The 12857-nt window shown below is 38.5% G+C and overlaps 5 protein-coding genes across 5 annotated transcripts; 4 read left to right on the top strand and 1 right to left on the bottom strand.

Annotated features, from left to right (window-relative positions):
- Positions 1-226: 226 nt before the first annotated feature.
- MELLADRAFT_70516 (uncharacterized protein) lies at positions 227-1909 on the top strand (the record flags this gene model as incomplete). The annotated part of the gene is made up of 3 exons (XM_007403873.1): positions 227-729; positions 829-1703; positions 1800-1909. The coding sequence occupies 2 exons, from the start codon at positions 334-336 to the stop codon at positions 1297-1299; spliced, it is 867 nt and encodes a 288-aa protein (XP_007403935.1).
- A 586-nt stretch (positions 1910-2495) lies between these two features.
- Positions 2496-4070, top strand: MELLADRAFT_70515 (uncharacterized protein; the record flags this gene model as incomplete). Its single annotated transcript, XM_007403874.1, has 3 exons — positions 2496-3191; positions 3278-3370; positions 3449-4070. 3 exons carry the CDS (start codon positions 2562-2564, stop codon positions 3845-3847), a joined length of 1122 nt encoding a protein of 373 aa, XP_007403936.1.
- A 2541-nt stretch (positions 4071-6611) lies between these two features.
- On the top strand, positions 6612-9284 carry MELLADRAFT_76361 (family 27 glycoside hydrolase; the record flags this gene model as incomplete). Its single annotated transcript, XM_007403875.1, has 7 exons — positions 6612-6819; positions 6893-6972; positions 7049-7082; positions 7152-7304; positions 7421-8041; positions 8111-8543; positions 8613-9284. 7 exons carry the CDS (start codon positions 6634-6636, stop codon positions 8813-8815), a joined length of 1710 nt encoding a protein of 569 aa, XP_007403937.1.
- Positions 9285-9634: 350 nt separating this feature from the next.
- MELLADRAFT_101362 (uncharacterized protein) lies at positions 9635-10567 on the top strand (the record flags this gene model as incomplete). Its single annotated transcript, XM_007403876.1, has 1 exon — positions 9635-10567. The coding sequence occupies one exon, from the start codon at positions 9635-9637 to the stop codon at positions 10565-10567; it is 933 nt and encodes a 310-aa protein (XP_007403938.1).
- Positions 10568-11490: 923 nt separating this feature from the next.
- MELLADRAFT_87097 (uncharacterized protein) lies at positions 11491-12612 on the bottom strand (the record flags this gene model as incomplete). The annotated part of the gene is made up of 2 exons (XM_007403689.1): positions 11491-12177; positions 12259-12612. The coding sequence occupies 2 exons, from the start codon at positions 12610-12612 to the stop codon at positions 11491-11493; spliced, it is 1041 nt and encodes a 346-aa protein (XP_007403751.1).
- Positions 12613-12857: the final 245 nt, after the last annotated feature.

Here is a 12857-nt window from a genome sequence, read left to right as displayed (position 1 = left end):
ATTAGAAGTGATTTTGATTTAGTCTGCTTAATAATTCCTGAAGGTTGAATGATGATGGAGTGATTATGTAAGCAAGTGCTATGATTCTGATTTCACATGCTTGATGGTTGTAATTTGTAAATAAGGTTTACTTAACTGAATGTTACAGTTACATAAATTCAGTTTGAATGAATTGTAATTTTTTTGAATTTTGATTTGGTTTATTAAACTCCTTCTCTTCTCCATCCGATTCACAACTTCACAACTCATCTCATCTTTCCTCTCAATCAAAATCTTATCATCAATCAAAATCTTATCATCAATCATCCTAACAACAAGTTCATCAATTCAAGAATGTCAAACAATCCAAACAGGTCATGGCTTCATTCAAATCCTACAATCTCTTCAACCCTTTTAATTCAACATCAATCAAATTCATTCAATTCGATTCAAACTTCAACTACTACTACTACCACAAGAAGAACTACCATCTCATCTCATTCATCTGATTCTGATTTACCTAATCATCATCAATCTAATTCGAACAGTCATGAAAGTATTCATACATCTATAGGTCTCAACTTTCCTCCTCCACCACCACCACCTGAAAGACCTCTCCTTTCTCCTTTACTTGCATTGGCTGCATATGCTGCTTTGGCTATGGCTGCACTTACTGGATTGGCTGCTGTTTTACTTACTGGATATGGTTTAAGTGCATTTGATGATGCTAGACGTCGACTTACTGGTGTGGTCAGTCTAGAATCCAATCAGCTAGTTTCATTACCTTTTCCCAATTGCAAAAAAATCATGATACTTATCACACTTTGATTCTTCATTTCATTTGCTCAGGTATCTGCTTATCATCCATCTCGTTATAATCCTAGTCAATCATCAAATTCTACATCCGGAACTCCACCTGAGACTTCACAACACGATCGATTTCCGCCATCAGTTCGTACATCAGCTCGAACTCAACCTGCAGGTTACAATGTACAAACTCCCATGGAAAGTAGTGAAGAATCAGATGAGAAAGGTAGTACAGAAGGCAGTGGTGGTGTTGGTAGTGGTACTCGAAGGACGACTCAAGAAGAAACAGCAGCAGATTGTAATACAGCCGAATTACATCCACCTAGACCACCACTTACAGTTTTAGTGGGTTCGGTGATTTTAACTTTAATTATTGTGGCCGTTAGATTGATGGTGATGTGGTGGATGGGACAACAAGTACCTAAGAATACAACTAGAGCATTCCAAAATGGTAGACGTGCATATGAAGCTGCTAATCGTCGAAATCTTTATCAAACTAGGTCGATGTGGTAAAAGCCATTTGATATATTTTAATCTTTCTAGAGAATTATGTTTTCTCACTTGATGAACACTTTCAATCATCAATCAATCTTATTAGCTTTTCGTTCATCATCAATCATCAATTTTTTAAGCTCAAAGTTTATCATTGTATAATTATCTTTCACAAGTTTGCTTTTTACTCTTTTTTCCCTTCAACTCGTCATCATCAAACACCAGTTTTTATAAAGATTATGAACCAACTTTATCACCACTCGATTTTACACCGAAGCAATGTTTTATGTAAAAGAGTTAAGACCCTTTAGTTTTGTATGGTGTGTAGAATTGTACACATGTAAACTCTTACAAGATATCTGTATACTTTTTCTTTGGTTTCGTTGTGATTAAGTTAATATTGTAATGTTTATCAAATATTTTATGTGTGTTTTTTCCCCTCTCCTCTCAGACTCTATAGAACAAACTTTTAATCCGATTTTCTTTTTTTTCGTTTGTTTGTATCAAATTATTATCTAAAGTCTTAAAATGCTTAGGTTGTTGTTGTGTATCCTGAGTCTTTTCATTATAGTATAGTAATGCATATATCTATAGTATTGATCTATCTAAATATATTTATTATTCAATCAGTTCATCTAAAGTTCTTTATTAAAACTTTTAAAGATTTCTTTGTAAACTTTCATTTATACAAGTTTGAAAACGTCTTCTTTTACGAAAAAAAACAAAAAAAACATCACTTCTAATTTGAGACTTCTGATTTTTAAAAGTGTTCATGTTTCGTGTTTATTTTATATTGGCAGCCTGGGCATTTTTTCAATTGTGAAAGAAAACTCACTTTTGTTTTGGCAAATATCATGTTGTTTCTGATAAAGAAAAATCAGGTGGAAAGCTGGTACATACTGTTTATGGAAAACAAAACAAGAACTTGAATCTGTAACTTTTTCTCCAAGCAGGAATGAACCCAATTGAGTAAGGCTCACTCAAGAAGCAGCTGTGACTTGGTTAAGTTAGCCAATTGAGTAATTTTGAGAAGAGATGTGCGCGTGAAAGTCAAGGAGGTGAGTGAATCGATTGACGAATAATTTTCTGTGAAATGCCATGTGATTTTGGTAAATCAGATGACGATCAATGATGATGTCATCCTACAAAAATGGTAATTGGATGATCGAAATCAAAAACTATAAAAAACTACCTTATAAAATCAACTTCAGCTTCAACTCATTTCTCTTTACTTTTCTTCTTTACTTTTCTTAAACTTCTTTTCTCAAAAGAACATCCCAAAAATGAGATATTCAGTCTTACCAAAAGCTTCACATCCACCTAATCAATCTACTATCTTAGCCAACAAATTACAATCTCCTCTCTTTCCTTATGCTCGGTTTAGTTCTAATCCTTCTCTCTCTTATACATTAGAAAACTTACTTATCTCTGCTTTGACAGTCGTCACTAGTTCACTTGATTTTTTATTTACTCTATCGGTTTGGATTCCAATAGGTTTCATTAAGACTATATATGAAAGTTTCATCAATCCATTAATCAAATTCTTTAATCAAGATCATAATTTATCTTCTTCTTATACAACTCCTCCTAGAGTAGTTATCATCTCAGGTGGTAGTTCTGGTATAGGTGCTCATTTAGTTCAACTTTATGCTTGTCCTCAAACCGTTTTGATTATCTTGGGTAGAGATCAAGAAAGATTAGAACATGTGGCTAAGGTGGCTAAATCATTGGGTTGTGCTTCACTTGAAACTCATTCCATTGATTATGCTCATGATGATGCTGAAGAGAAGATTAAGAGTATGATTCATCAAGTTAAAGAAAAGTATGGGGTGATTGATGAGATCTTTTCGGTGGCTGGTACGGTGACTTTTACGGATGATCAAGAAGGTGAATCTGAAAGATGGGGCGCTAAAGTGAGCTTGATTCGATTTCTCTACTCTTGATTCGTTTAATGTATTGATGTTCTTTCCTTTCATTTCCTTTCTTGCGTATGATTTAGACGGCCAAGAGATTAACCCAGGTCAACGTCGCTTCGACTTATGCTTTCATCATGAACAGTTGGGAAATCATGAAGACCCAAAGGCATGGAAAGGTAAACGACGTTTTCTAACATCTACTATAATTAAAGATATTGAAAATGAGCGATTTGTTTGATTTCTTGGGGTTTTAGATTTGTATCATTGCTTCATCAGCTGCACTTTTCGGTCCACCTCAATTCGCATTCTACGGAGCATCCAAAGCGAATTTACTTTCCTTTAGTCAATCACTACGATCGATTTCGACTCCCTATAACATCAATGTGAATTGTATTTGTCCAGGGTTTATTGAATCAGGTATGACAGCTGATATGTTATCAGCCGGATCTACAATGCCACCTATGATGTTAGCCGATACACTTCAAATGGCACAAAGGATTCGTTTGGCAATCAATCAAAACCAATCGGTTGTAGTTTGGCCACTTAATCAAGTCTTACCTCTCTTGTTGGCTAGTAAATTGAATTGGTTAAATGCTGATCTTGGTCGTTGGGTGGCTAGTAAGATTGGTGTGACGGGTGAAATGGTTTCTTAAAAAGCGATTTACTATATATTATGTTTTAGTTAGTAGCATAACCTCTGTTTGACTCGAATGATAAGATTTGGTTACAAAAATTGACTGGTCATTGAATGTAGTGTTGTTGTTGTTTGATCTTAGTATTGATTGGAGTTTGTCCTTCATTATTATGAAAAATTGAACTTTCATGATTCATCCATTGAATTGGACTCAATGTAAACCACATTATTGCCAAATCTTGAATCCAAGCTTCCTGAAAGCATTGATGCAAATTTAAACATGTGATATTTCTTGGTGGACAGGTTTACAAAAGTAAAGAGTGGGATTTGGTAAACAGCTGATTTCCAAGTTATCTCAATGAAAGTATAATTTGAAAGATTGATAAGCTGATCCTCTTATATGATGTAGAGTCACCGTCATTGGTGAGAAAAAGATTGGAGTTTGATATAATGTGCATACTCCCTAATTTGATGAATCTTCAAAGGCCACAACCACAATGTGTGTCCGTTTACCTATGTCTAGGGTCTGTTTTACTATATCAAGAGATGTTTATTGGTTTTGTTGTGGTTTCTTTACTTAAATATCTTTTACTCTCTTACTCACTACCTCATAAGAAGTAAAGAAGTTTATCTAATCACTTCAACGTGATTCCTGGCCTTACAGCTCCCGTACTCACATTTATCGTGATTTCATCAAATCACCTGCCTTTGCCTGATTTATCGATTCTCAGGAACAAATTATGGAACAGAAATGATGATATTACAGGGAAAACTTGAAAGATTAGCTTCAATACACTACAGATAAATCCCTAACAGTGAGGTATGTTGAGGCATGATTTGTAGGTTGTGGTAAGCATGAAAATTTACAATTACTGATCAGGTGATTTTTTTTTGGTTTTTTTGTCTTTTGTGGTTTAGTCAATCTGAGCTATTTATGAAGGGCATTCTTGTATGTGAGTTGGCGTTTTACAGATTGATATCAATGATATTTGTTTGACTAAGAATAACACAAATCACGGTCTGGTCAAACGTCTTCTTCTTCATGGATTTTTTTCGGGGGTTTTGTCTTTTGTGGTATACTTAATCTGAGCTATTTATGAAGGGCATTCTTGTATGTGAGTCGGCGTGTTACAGATTGATATCAATGATATTTATTTGACTAAAAATAACACGAATCACGGCGTGGTCAATCGTCTTCTTCATGGACATAAAGTCTCAGCGATCAAAAGATGCTCACCTAAGTGAATTTGTGGTAGTCCTTGGACGATGAATGTCTAACAACGCTGGGATATTGTTGAAGAGCAAAGTGCCGAGCTCTTGTTTCATGCCATCCTAAACGTATCAAGTCCATGACCATTTTCGATCGGGCCGTGCGCACCTTGAGCTCCAACTCACTCCACTTGATGTTTAACTCTTGCTGGGTGAGATGCTTGGCCTCAGATTCTTTTGCAACCAACATGGACATCTTGTTGATGGGATTCAAAGAACGCTGTTCAGCTATGCGTGTTGTATTGGTACATTCTAATGTAGTTAAAGATGCGCTCAACTTACCTTCCCTACCATTGTTCGAGACGGATAAAATTTGATTTGAAGACGAGATTGTCAAAGATAAAGTGCGCGTTTTCAATGGGGTTTACTGTTATCGCAGGAGACAGAGTGAGCTATGTCTGTTCTGATTTCGGTCAGTCTGGTCATGGAAGAAGACGGATTGAGTAAGACGTGTTCTGACCTCTTATTGCGTTTGTAAGATCTCTTTTTGCTTACTTCGAATTCGTCACGGACCTAGATGATGTGGGATGATGAGTCACCAGGCTTTTGGTTTGGAGAGGGACTGAGTCAGACCTGTTATAAGACATTCCCCGTGGTTTGGCCATTTGAGCCATCCAGCCATATATGATATGACACGATCTTATGGCTTCATTTGGATCCTATAATCGCATGCTTTCATGCGATAATGCAGGATCCACATCATGGGCCACAGCACAGGCTGTGTAAGTATATATATGGCCTACCTGGATTGCTGGGTGCACAAGATTTGGAGATACCATGCATACTTGCGGCAAATGTGACTAACGCATCCGATTGCTTTTGAACAAGATCAAGAAGAGAGCCCTGACTTCCTCATTTGTGCTTGGGATTTTCTATGTTTGGATGTAGCAGAGACAATTGTCATCATGATCGTTGCTTCCGCAATTATGGGCACTAGCTCAGGCTCAAGAGTCAACACGCATGCAGTTGAGGGTTGTGATTCTCAAAGATTCTCAATCTATGGTGTTGAGCAAAACTTCAGCGGCTTGGTTGAGCTAGGGGCCTTTAGTCCGTTTATTATTTGTGATATGATATTCCGTTTCGGTAATGCTGTTCACATGATATTCAGTGGATCTTTGCTTGTTATCCGAGGGGCCGTCGCGTCCCGAGCGTATTCGTCTTTTACTTGCAGGTCGAACATTCGAGATAGATGCAAGGTTCTTATTAGCTTCCCCTGAGTCTCGATAGGCCAACGGTCTTGAAGTGGGTCGACGCATTTTAGTACATAGATAACGAGATCTGCAGAAAAGCTTTGAAACCGAATGTTGATGTATGCGCTCAAAGATAGTTTGGATGTTTCAAGAATCAGTGAGGTGGACCGTGGTTGTATGAAGTGCGTCATTGATCGGTTAATCCCAATGCCCATCAGTGATATGTTAGGTCACGTGTGTGTATGTGTAATTTGATTTGATTGATCATTTTGTTAATCCAGTGTTGGTTGAAGGTTCAGGATGATTTGACTCCAGAGTTTGATTGGAAAATAACTCACCAGTCAGGATGTTCAACTTCCATAAACTGTTCTACTTCATTACCTTCTCATTCGTCTATCTCTATCATCAATCTCATGCAATCGATCAGTTGGTCCTCTCATCCGATTCCACTTCGCCACCTTCAACTCCCACCACATTCCACAGTGGCTATCGCGGTTGGTCAAGTTGGAGTTTACAAGCTTTCAAAGGTGTTGTGAGTCTTGAACCAAGCTCTTCTCTGCCGATCAAAACATTCTACTGTTCTAATCACATCCTTGTCCTTCTAGGGTTATGGATTCTACTGGTTAGATGAACAACATGTCAAAAGTCAAGCAGCAATATTGGCAGATAAATTTGCGCCTCTAGGGTAAATGGACGTACATCTGTGTATCACTAAGTGTCTGTAATTGACATGACATGTCGATCGCTCATTTGTTTCTTAGATATGATCGTATCAATTTGGACTCTGGATGGCAGGTTGAGTACACTCATATCAGGAAGTTCACGAATCAATCTCTTCAAACTGAGCCTCTTGAGTACTCATAGGATCCCGAATTAGATGAGTATGGCCGAAGGCAAATGGATCGGCTTCGCTTTCCGAGTGGTGTTGCGGGACTTAGCTCTCATTTAGCTCGAAAGGGCCTCAAACTAGGACTTTATTACCTACCCGGCATCGAAAGTGCGGCCGTTGAAAACCAGGTATGTCCAGTCTTGCCTTATCTTGTCTATGTATCATACTACAGAGCATCTGCTCCCTTCTTCTCAGTCACACGATCTAAATTGCATACCCTCCATTTGTTTCACATGACCTACAGATTAGGATCCTTGGAAGCGATTATACGGCGGATGAAGTGATACATTGTCCAAAGTCACGAAACAGCGGTTCACGAACACCACATTGTCATCGACCATTGGCCAACGCATTCGGCGTTGGGTATGCTCTGAATTATAGTCATCCAGGCAGTCAGCTCTATGTTGATGGTATTGTAGAAGAGCTCTACAGATGGAACGTCAGTTTTGTGAAAATGGATGGGAATGTACCAGGCTCTTCATTCAGACCTACGTCAAAAGTTGCATGTGATACTCGACCTGACCTTCTTGCCTGGCGTCGGGCGATTGATCGCGGTTACGAAGAATGGCGGCATGTTGGAAGGGAAAGAATTTGGCTGGCTGCCAGCTGGGAACTCCCTCCACAGGAAGCTGGCCCTGTCTTGGATGTGACTGCTGACAGCTGGAGAGTTGCGATTGATGTGGAAGCCTATGGACGCAAAATGACTACGTTTGATCGAATTGTTCGCAATGCTCGAAAGGCAGCTGGTTGGACATGTGTCGATGCTCATCGAAGGTGGCAAGGATTGATCGACATGGATGCAGTTTTAATAAGTGACATGACTCTGGCGGAATGTCGAAGCGTAGTAACGATATGGGCCTTGATGGTGCGTGTGATCCTTTTTATCCTAAGCTTGAAGCCCATACTTGTGGTCTGAGAAACTGTTGATCAACAGGGTACCCCATTCTACTTGGGAGATGATCTACGATACCTTTCAGATGAGCGTAAAGCGCTCTTGTTGAACTCGGAAGTATTAGACATACAACGTCAAACAGGAGATCAGCCAGCCCGATTACATCATTTCAATGCGACTCGTTACTTTGAAGATCAAACCTTTGGTACCTTAGCAACTGACTGTGCAGTATGGTCACAAAAACAAAAGCTTGTAAGAGTCTCGATGGGAGAAACTGAAGAGATTGGACTTGGTCCGATTTGCTCTGGTGATGTACTAGCCACGTCTCAGGAGGCATTAAAGCGAGAACATGTGCGAAAATTTAGGCAGGACGATCAGCAAGTAGAGTGGCAACAGCAAATTTGGGTCTCTGAGTTAGATGACGGTCGAATTTTCTTAGGGATTGTGAACGCTGGTGATCAACAGTGGTGGGATGGTAAGTGAAAGATGACTGTATCTATAACTCGTATGAGCTTAGTAAGCTGATCTATCATTCCACAATTAGGACCGATCGAGATCGAAGTGAGTTTAGGTATGGTTCAAGATGCGATGAATCCTAAACGAAGAACGACAAGGGTGAAGGAATCGATTTATCGAGTTCGAGACGTATGGCGACGAACCAGTATTGGCTTCATTACCTTTGACTCTCGATTCACCCTTCGATTGGATATACACGACTCACTATTGTATGCGTTGACTCCGGTGTAGGCTTGATGCCCAAGTGCCCAATTGCTACGATAGTAAATACCTGCAGCATTATGGTCACAAGCGGCCGTATGACATGGATTCAAGCTGGATTTTTTACAATTTCAGGATGGAAACAATACCGAAGAATGTTACTTGGTATTTTAACTTCATTGATCTCGCTTCATTCTACCTTTTAATTCCTGGTGTACTTCTGTATAACCAACTCAAAATATCTTAATTACCCTCTCCATGTATCTTTTGTTCATCCTACCAGTCTCGAGTGTTTTTTGCTATTTTATCCTATTGAAAACTCAACAGGATATGTTTCTATATTCTTTTCATGTTTTGTTTGTTTGTACTGATCGATTGTGTGGTACACATATGTCGTATGCCTGTGCTGTTGCTGTTGTTGTAAAAAGAATTGTGATGAATTGATTGTTGTTGATCATTGATTGGTATTATAATCATTCAATAATTTATTGAGAGACTTCTTCTTGGGACCCATCTGAAAAGTCTGATTACATTTTACAGAGGTTACATGGAATGATACCTGATCTTCCAGCGTGGAGCAAGAGGAAAAAACATTTCGTCCCTTGTCGTTCTCTTCCAGAACATTTGTAGTACAGCAGGTGTCCCAAATGCAAAAAACACAGGGCAGCCCGCGAAGAGCACATGTATCCGATAGATCCGGACTGTGCTACCGGACCTCAAATTGTTGAGACCCGAGGCTCGAGCAGAGTGATCGACTGAAACCCAACAAAAGACCAGCGTCACTTTTTTTGTTTACCACCTTCGCCACTCAAGTTTAACTCCAAGAAACAGGAACTACACATATATCATATGCCTGAAGAGAATGAGGAAATTCCACCGGCTTCGATCAGACCATACGAACACGAAAAAGATTTTAAATTTATCAGATATTTAATTGGAGCGTCAATTTTATCAAGAACAGGTCCAGCCAATATTCATCTGTTTTGGTCAAATCCATTAATATACATATGGGTAATCATTTCAACTACATATATACCAATCAAACGAATGTTATTATCTGATGAAGAATTTGGAAAGGATGAATTTAAAGAAATGGTAATCGAAATTTTAATGAAATTACCAGTTTTTGTTGGACCTCCATTAATTTTATTAGTTTTACTTAATTGGTGTCATAGAAGATATTTTAATTCGATTATGAAAGAAGTGATTTCTAGAGAAGATATGAAGAATCCTAAATCTTATTATAATGGTCAAACTTTTCAAGGAAAAGGGATTGGAGAATCTTCAATTTGGGTACTTGATTATGATGATAGACAAATTGGTGTAGTTGCTATTGAAAAATCTTTAGATTTAGTTAATGAGATAAAACTTAAAGATGGATCTAATTTGAAAAATCAAGAGGAAAACAAAGAAGACTTGAAAGCTAAATTTGATGATTTTCATCTAATACGAATTCGACATTTAGCTACATCTGTACCATTTAGACCAGCAGGAATCGATTTAGAATTATTAAATTTTTCGGTTACAAAATCTTTTAAAGAAGATTTAAAAACAGAAAGAATCATGATTAATTTAATTCCTATATTAGATCAAGTTCAAATTGAAGCAATTGAAGCAATTGGATTTATTAAATCAATTTCAACTCAATTTAATTCTAAACCTTTTTGGAATCGAATTTGGTTATTTTTTAGATCTAATATTGGTTGGCCTGATTGTAAAGAAGTTTGGAATGAAGAAGTTTGGGTACTTGAAAGGTCTAGATTTGATAGTAAAGTTGATTGATAGATTTTTAAACTTCTTCAGAAGTGAGTAATTGAATCAGAATATTTTTGCTGCATATTTCAGTATATTTTATTCTTGAAAAAAATTCATAGGGGCGTGTGTCTGTTTGCAAACATTATATGATGCGGTTGAGTTTTTATTTTTTTTGGTCTGTGATGTAATAACAAGATTCAAGTGGCTGTAAGACTATCATGTTTCAGGAGGCAAGCTCTTCGTGATTTGATTTGAGAAGCCATGAGAGTGAGTGAAGAGTGACTATGAGACAATAGGGAGCAAAACATCTTGCAATTCAATCAAGGTGTAGATGAATGGAGCTTGACATGGCTTCATCAAGAAACATTTATTTGGTTTCTGCAAAGAATGATACGCGAATTCCTACGTATGAAAAAGTGTGTCAACGGCGCTTCTCAGCTGTTGGAAGATCAACCTATTTGCGCATTACACTCTAACACTTACCAAACAAAATCCTAGAGAGGAACGAAGAGTAAGTCTGCTTGTAAGAATGATTTCGTAAGCCTGATCCTATGTCTGCTTTGGTAACAACAACCCATTCAAGATATTCAGCTTGTACACATAGGACGCAGGGGATGGGAAAATCTAAGATTGAAAGTTGAAGTATTTCATGGTTGATGAAAAAGAAAAGATAAAATTCTAAACAAGATTGTAAGGTACAAACACATTTGGAACGGAATGAAACTCAATCCTGGTGCAAGCAATTCCTTTCCGCAGGGACAGACCTTTGTGATATACATTCAGCTAGCCTATTTAGTAACACAGACAAAGATATAACAACTTCATACAATAGAGGTAGGACACACTAAAATCTACAATGGAAGTCGACATATACAAGAATGACGGTATTATTAAGGAACCTCTCAAGCAGAAAATTATGAAATGGATATATATATGTCTGTATAATCAAGTTACGTCGTAGAGCTTTTCGGGCCTTCCGAGGCTCCCTCACCTACCAGAGAATCAAAATCACGGTGTAAAACTATCTGAAACTCGTCAAGATCGACAATACGAGAAAGTAGTCGATCGATATACGCTCTGATAGCTTGATTTTGTTCAACCAAAGCTTCTAATTCTACATCCCAATGTGACTGCGGTGCCAATTCTGGGAATCCAAGACTTGGGCTGGGAGGTGCGAAATCTGAATTGAGGGTGTCAGGACTGACTGGTTCGTCAAGCTTCAAACGAGCAGATGCGGAGGCGTTGGGATTTTGAGCATATTGGCCTTCTCCAGTACGAGAATTCGAAATCCCCGAAGTATCTGCCCCACTCGCATGGTTCGATGAGGATGATGGGTCAACTAGTGATGAGAATTGAGTATGTAATTCTTCAAGTTTTTTGATCTCTTCATTTAGTTGTTCAAGTGACTGTTTCATGTTGACAGCTTGTTCATCATATTCTTCCTCCAAGTCACGAAGTTCGGCCATTTCTTTCATAAGCTGAGCCGGATCTTTCATGAAATCTTTGGAGACTGGTGGATTGACCTGATCTTCTTGTTTCATGACCTCTTGCAATTCCTGGGAGAACATGTTGACGTTAGCTTTCAAGTAGGACTCGTACTCTTCCCAGCTTAGTTGCTCTTCATCCCTAATCCTCGCCTAGCAAGCGTAAAACAAACGGCGTTAGTTAGAATGGCTTTTTGTTGTGGTGGAAGAGGATTCGAGAAAAAAGCTCATTACATGATCTTTCAATTTAGCTTTGACCTTTTGCAGTTGATTTGTCAGTTTTCGTTGTTCATCTTCTGCATTTTTGAAGGCTGAGATCTGTTCCTCTTGGGCTTGGTATTGATGTTCAAGACGAGAGCACTGTGCAAGCTCTTGATCGATTCCCTTTTTTACTTCAGCAATATGAGCGTCTACTTCTAAGACTTGAACCTTGCGTTCTTCTATAGTAAGTGAGAGTTCTGAAGTGGCCTTCTCTAGCTGTTTGCGTCTGGTACGCTCATGTCGGATTGCCTTGATTAACGAAGCGCGATCCAGTGGCTGGGAATCTTGTCCCTGAGGAATTTTCGGCAGGTTTCGCGGAGTCGACATCGCCGTTGGAATACAGAAAATGTGGACTAGCAAATTGGGCGATAAAGGTTTTAAAAGCCTGAGTTAAAGGGGACAAGGTGATGTCGAGTGAAGTATTATTGAGGACGTGTGAGATGTGGTATGATGATGGAAAGGAATGTTGCTTTTTGAGTTCAAGTAGCAGAAGGATCCTCATACATATATCTTGTAGAGCTCGTAGAGTTCCTGACCGAAAATGGATAAATGATGAGGAGCCGAGGTAGAGA

The sequence above is a fragment of the Melampsora larici-populina genome (genome assembly GCF_000204055.1).
Source record: "Melampsora larici-populina 98AG31 unplaced genomic scaffold MELLAscaffold_1, whole genome shotgun sequence".
In the NCBI taxonomy this organism is placed as follows: Eukaryota; Fungi; Basidiomycota; class Pucciniomycetes; order Pucciniales; family Melampsoraceae; genus Melampsora; species Melampsora laricis-populina.
Note: the sequence above shows the minus strand (reverse complement) of the source record. Positions and strands in the feature narration are given on the sequence as shown.